We start from the raw sequence: 7,060 nt of genomic DNA, 5'->3' as shown, positions 1-7,060 counted from the left end.
GAGCCGCTCTTTCATTTGAGCCAAAAAAAACATTCATATCTTGTCTGAGATCTCTGTTACAAACTCTGGTCATCAACTCTGGTTTTCAGTTGAAATTGGAATTGTTAATATACACAATAATAGGATTGCATTGACGATTTTTTCTCAACTCGCAAAAATCTTCAAACAATTTGCTATCGATTGGTGATAAAATTTTTTGGAAATAATGAAATAGAGGGGATACGCCTTTTTTTTCAGAGGTGATTTTTCAAAAATTTCTTTTAAAAAAAGTACTAACTAGCAAATGTTTTTTATTAGCTCGCAATGTTTTTCAAAACTACTTCAATGAGGAAAAAAATAAAAATTTGGAATATCTATACATGAGGGGCTAATTAATCGGATCTAGCTAGCGTATAACATCATTATGAAGCGCGTAAGAATTTGATTTTTCAAAAATGATTAGTTCACCCTACAAAACAATTGGATTGAAATTTTCTAAGCAAGATTTACGTATGTGAAGAGAAAAAAAACACAAGAACTCTATTTACTCGTAATTTATCATAGATCTACTAGATTAATAATTCTTTCGACTTACGGAGTTGCAATGACCCAATCAAGCTTCGCTTGTTCGCTTTATCGATAAATGAAAACAAAAAACGTAAAAAGGATGAATACTTCGATCTCTTTCGAATCTAATCGACAATCGCACGTTGGAGAATGTGCAAAAATGATTAGTGTGTTTAATTCAGCAGTGAAGGAGATGAAGGTCGATGAGTCCAAATCAATTTGTCTCTTGACATTCTCATAATACTTCCTGATTAATTTTTCCAAGTTATTCATTTAGTTTTTCACACTTTTATTAGAATATCTTTGGAACTAATGGTTTCAGAGCAAATTTGCAATAAAATTCTTCTCCTAAAGCCACTAGTTCGCGAGGTACCAATGAAGTAAAGAACGTAAAATAGCTGGACTCATCTCTCTCCATCAATTCTCTCCAGAATTGTTATTGCAATTGTTTAAATAATCTCAAATATTTACCTGAGTAACACCTGGAGTACCCTCAATCTGGGACTGTCCATAGGAATCCACTCATCAAACCTCGAGTTCCATTTATCGAAATGTATCAACACTTCTCGATCCACCCAGTCTGTTTCGACAACTCGTGCTGCATACCTGAGTGAATATCAATTAATTTAAACAATTCCTTACTCTAGAGGAACCTTTCGCCAACTAAACATCCTCTTAGACTGAATGAAACATCAGATGAGCCCATTTTTCTCCAAAATTTTTTTGAGAAATCAAAAATTTTGAATCTGTAAAAATCCAGTTGAAATTATATTCTCGATTTGTTGAATATTGCAAAGGGAGTTCAAACAATCGGATTTGACGAATAGAATCAAAATATATGAAAAAATCTGATGCAACTCTAATTTCACAAACATAAAATTGATATAATTTCACTCATTAAAATACCCTACTGTCCGTTTCAGAAATAGAGGACTGCAAGTTAACCACGCATAACGTCGGTAAAAAAATCGTAGAAATATGAAGGAACTTTTAATTAGTGACTTGATTAGTTATCTCATCCTATGCGGAGGCTCATCTCTTTAAATTAATTCTTATTAATTGTATTGTAAGGTAAAGGTGAACAAACGCGCTCTTTTAGGGGGCCGGGAAAATCCACGAACTTTGCCGTTTTCTTATATTTACAAAAAATGATGGCAGAAATATGCTGATTTTTTTAATGATTGTTACAACATTCAAATGTACACTTGTGAGGAAAAAATTTAAAATTTTTAAAAATTATTGATTTTTTAAACGAAACTGTCAAGCACGGTTATCGTAGATTTTACAATGGTATCCGTTTAACAAAAATCTCACTGTTTAGGGAATGGAAAATTGTAGAGATTTTATTGATCATTCAGTCTGTACACAGAGTAATTGATTTTATAAAGAAAAAATTAATTTATGAAAAAGTGCCTGTGTACGAAGACTCATGGATATTATTATGGGTCGAGCGCTTGTGTTTTACACCTCTGTTATGGACGGCATCCCGCATTGAATTCTTCTGGGTACCCTTGGAGGCGCCGTCGCTACTGGAGGTGAAAAAATACACGTCTGAAACTGATTTCAAAGGTCCAAACCCTTGAACCGTAATAAAGTCCGTAACGAGTTGTGGTCGTACATCGGCACTCTTCCGTAAATTTTAAAATATTTTTTATAAAATTAATGATACTCTGTGTGGAATGATCAACGAAATCTCTATGATATTCCATTCCCTATACAGTGAGATTTTTTCCGAGATTTTTTGGAATTATAAGAAGACGGCAAAGTTAATTAATTTTCCCGGTCCCATAAAATCAGGCGATTTTTCACGTTTACCCTGCACTGAAATTAACATTGATGAATTTAAAGGGATAAGGCTCCATATAGGATGAGATGAGTAATCAATTCACCAATTAAAACTTATTTTATAATTCTATGATTTTTTTACTGAAGTTATGCGCGTGTAACCTCAGGATCCCTTACTTCTGAAACGGACAGTAGTACTGAAATTGATTAGGAAATACTGTTTCATTGCAGTCTGAGCCACAAAGATAAATATAAATAATGATAAAGAAATCACGCTATATTTATGTATTTAAGAGAAATACAATTTAAATAGTTGGTCATAAATAAAAGAATAAATATAATGAATATAATTAATGCTATTCAATTTATCTATCATTACATTCATTTATTAATCAATCACCAACTGTTAAAATTGTATTTAATAAATACGACTCTTTCAGTTAGTCTTGCAGAAATGAATAAATATAACGAATACTACTACTATTTAATATATTTATCATCATACTATTTAATTCATTTAGCATTATATTCATTCATTTATTAATCACTAACTGTCACATTTATATATTATATTATTCATATTTTCTTTCCTACTACCATTACGGTTTTATAGGCTATCTATTCGTCTGCCTTGCCACTCCCACTTCTCTCTTCTGATTTTATCTGCGTTACCATGGGTCGTCTTACTCTTAAGGGGTAACGGAACCCGTCGCACGCAGAGGTTAGGGGTCCCCCCTATCGGTATTGCAGGTTCCCGTGGTTTTTTGGATTTTATACGTGAAAAGTACAAAATCCCATAAAATATAAATGAATAGATATAAATAAATAATAATAGTATGGAAACATTCTACATCATCTTCTAACTCGTAAAAGTACTTCCCTCTTAGAATTGGTGCCCTGTAAAGGAAATGTTACCTCCTGGATACCACCCAATCATCATAAACAAGTTTTTACGAAACTTACGCAACAATAGTACGTTTTTGTACTCAAAATCTCTGTCTTAGACCTCACTCGATCGCTCTCTTCTCATGAAAATAGCCATCGGCTAAGAAAAATCTACAAAAAATCGGTTTTTCTACCATGACATGGCAGTTTCCTATAAATAAAATGGCGTCGGCCTTGCCCTGGTCCCTGCCGTTAAATAATTTGCCATTTTTTTTGCATAAATAAGAAAAGCATGAGAAGAGAGTGATGGGTTCCGCTACTCTCAATACGGGGAAAAAGTTTCATTGATTCTCATTGCATAGAATCCAAGAAAACTTGTTTTTGGTAAACGTTTTTTTGTGGTCGGTTCCGTTACCCCTTAACTGTACCCCATTCGGGCTAGGACTGCAATGGAAACCATGGAAAACCCCAATCGTACAGCCGGCCGATTGTGCAGAGCCCTAATGTGCCCTTCTGTCGCACTTACTAGAGGGGCAGCACATTAGGTCACCACACCGTGCCTACCTTCCGAAATTTTTGGGCAAGGGTGTTCCTAACCGGTCACCCATCTAAGTACTAACCGCGCTAAACGCAGCTGCACTCGGATGTCCGCCGGAGCAACACCTAACTCACCCAACCATTACGGTCGGTTCTGTCACATTTATATCTTTCTTAAATCTTCACCAAATAGTCCTCGTAAAATCCACTCACCACTGATCATTAAAATCCTTAGCCTCAAGTTTCGCTCCAGGAAAGAACTTGAGATCCCCCCTGGTGACGACTTTAGGCTTCCTAATGTTCTCCATACTCCTCTGATTCTTGATCTCCCCTAGGACTGGTGATTTGGGGACTGGGGGTGGCTCGGCAGGTGGTGTCTCTTTCACCTCGATCCTCTTCACCTTCTCCTCGATGCGGTCTAACAAGGCTGTTTCTTCAAGTTGAGCAAACACGTCGTTGTCGTCCTGGGAAGACGCACTCTCCGAATGGTTGAGGGAGTCCGCTGAGGACGTTGGTCTTGACGAATTGCATGCCTCCCCGCAACTGTCGTTGTAGCCCATAGAATCTGGCTGAATCGTCTCGTCCACGTTCATCTTAGAGTTGATGACATCAAGATCTTCCTGGGGGTAGGATACGTTTAGGGATTTTACGGGCATGATGGGGCGATCTAGAATGAATTTTGTAATTCATTTTCTTGAATTTTATTTTTTTATCATTAGTCTACCTAGATTGGTCGCCTGATATTTTATTAGAAAATTTTTTTTATAGAAAATTTATTGAATTAGCTGGATATATAATATTATTTCCTCAAACGTCTTCAAAATTTTTTATAAAATTCTGAATGTTTTGGGAAACTTAAGAAAATTTTTAATTTTATTTTAAAATTGAAAAATTCTAGCTTTTTCTGAAAACATCCGAAAAAATTTACAAAACTTTCTAAAGATTCCAAAAATAAAAAAGAAACTTAGAATATTTCCGGCAAAACACTTAGAGAATCGCAGAAGCTTTCAAAAAACCTTCGAATATTTCGATGTTTAAAAAAAAATCATTGCCATATTTTTGATTCCCTTAAATATTTTTAAGACTTTGAATGGTTCGAAAAATTTCCAATTTTATTTCAAATGTGAAAAAATCCTAGGTTTCCCTACAAAATTCCGAAAGATTTTTTAAGACTTCCTAAAGATTACCAAAACGAAAAAAATCAGAAAAATTCCCTGAAAAACGTTTAAACTGCCAAAATCTGCATATAGCATTCGAAGCCTAGGCAAAATCATGAATATTTGTGCATGTGATTTTTTCATTGCTTTTGTTGGTGACCATGTACTGACTGTTGGAGAAGTTTTTTAATATTTAGAATATTCCCTAAGGAACACTAAAAAAATCAGATTTTGTCAAAAACTTTGAAAAATTCTAAGGTTTAAAAAAAATCATTACATTTTTTTTCCTTCTATCCCTATACAAGACGATGACTTTTCATTCCAAGGAGTCTTTTTCCAATAATTCAATTCGTCAAAAAAAAATCCCCATCATCCTCTCTCCGCCAGACATCCCAACCCCCCCCCCCCCCAAAAAAAAAANCATCTAGAATTTTCCGATGATTTATTTGGAAATGTTGTTTGATTTCGGGGTTTTCTGTGATATTAAATAAATGAAATTAAAAGTTCTGAAGAAAAATCTGAAGTAGAAGAGGGTGGCGTAAAACGGACACTTTAGACTTTTTTAAAATTAGTCATAACTCAGAAACAAATTGATCAATTGAGCTCAGTTTAGGCTCGTCACAAAGGAAAATAATTATTCTTTGTATTAAAAAAAATATATATTAAATTTTATCAAAATTTCAACCCCTCATTAGCATTTAAAAAAAAGTCAAAAGTGTGCGTTTTACCCCAACTGCCCCTATGCCTCGAAGAACACTTTAAAAAATCGCATTTTCTCACATCATTGAAAAATTTTAAGATTAAAAAAATCATTACAATTTTTTTCGATTCTTTCGCTGCGGGAGACGATGACTTTCGGAGACAATGATATACCCGTCAAAACATTCCAAGAGGCCTTTCCTCAACATTTGAATTCCCCAAAAAAAACACCATCAACCGCTCTCCTCCAGACATCCCTCTAAAAACTCCCCCAAAACTGTCCTTAATCGCAAAAATTCTCCTAAAAATCGATGACAACCGAAAAATCCCCTTCAAAACCGCAAAATACATTTCCTTCCAAAATTCCCTGAACCCCCACCATTCCCCCTTCAAAATTCAAGGTCCCATTCCCAAATAGATCATCACCGCGTGCCACACTTGTCTCCAGCCTTCGCGACCCTCGCCGGTAATCACATGTAGCCCCTTTAAAACCAGCTTCCGCAGGAAGTCATCGTCTCAAAATTCGTCTCACCCCCGCGCACGCCGGACACCCAAAACCTGCCACCACCACAGAATAAACCGGGCGTGGATGGCCCCGCACCCTCACGGCTTCACCTCACCAACCCTCCATACATCACCTAGAACTACCCCATAAATGTAACAATTACAATTTTTAACGCGACATTTACGCGCCATTCCCATCAGTCCTGTTAGCACATGCGATCGCCGCGCAATTATTCGTCTTTGTGCCCCCTGCACCCGAAATCCCCGGCCTCTCCAACAAACCGGGCTACCCCAACGAAAAAAAATGATGAAAAAGAATCTCACGTGTGTATCTGCAGTGAAACATTCGATATTCATCGTCAGAGGTGTTGAACAATCAACTGTGAACACTTGGCATTGGGTTTTATCACTCGCGGAGTGTTCCGACGACGAGATACCCTTCCCGGACCATTGTCGCGTCCACCATTCGCTACCCCCCCCCCCCCCCCCCNCCCCGCAACACGGCCCACGGGGAATAACCACAAAACTGTTGAAAAACACAGTAAATCAATCCCTCAATCGTAGAAAACACGGTAATGTCGGTATTTCCAGTGGTTTTGGTATGTTGCACACTCGTTCACTCGCATTTACGTTTCATCAGCACGAGGCACTGGATAGAACAGGCGCAATACTGAATCGATGCATCGCAAGTACTGGGATATATCGAGAGTTCGAGATATATCGATCCCGGTGGAATTCTCCGCTTTTACCTCGTCATTCCATTTTTCTTTAATTTTCCCTCTTTTTTCCATCGAAAAATATTTTGAAATATAATTTTCTACGGTTTTGTTTTATGCAAATGTGGTTTTATGAAAATGTTGAGCATAATTTTTCTGGAATTTCCTACGCATTTTTCAGGCTGGAAGGCGGCTGAATGCTTTGGGATTGGTTACATAAGAAGGGGCGGC

General features: G+C 36.7%; 1 protein-coding gene across 4 annotated transcripts in view; it reads right to left on the bottom strand.

Moving 5' to 3' along the window:
* The window catches only part of LOC107042033 (PHD finger protein 20-like protein 1), a gene marked incomplete at its 3' end in the record, with an annotated part of 22,946 nt that extends 16,159 nt beyond the window's left edge, over nt 1–6,787 (bottom strand). For 2 of the 4 annotated variants that reach the window (XM_015262899.1, XM_015262901.1), the window contains 4 exon segments: nt 575–610; nt 1,018–1,152; nt 3,967–4,420; nt 6,438–6,787. In XM_015262899.1, coding sequence (XP_015118385.1) covers nt 575–610; nt 1,018–1,152; nt 3,967–4,420; nt 6,438–6,459 — 647 coding nt within the window. 4 annotated transcript variants of the gene reach the window in all.
* Between the last annotated feature and the right edge of the window lie 273 nt (nt 6,788–7,060).

The sequence above is a fragment of the Diachasma alloeum genome, unplaced genomic scaffold (genome assembly GCF_001412515.2).
Source record: "Diachasma alloeum isolate Michigan unplaced genomic scaffold, Dall2.0 Dall_scaffold_00404, whole genome shotgun sequence".
NCBI classification, from domain to species: Eukaryota; Metazoa; Arthropoda; class Insecta; order Hymenoptera; family Braconidae; genus Diachasma; species Diachasma alloeum.
This window is presented reverse-complemented; position numbering and strand designations above follow the sequence as displayed.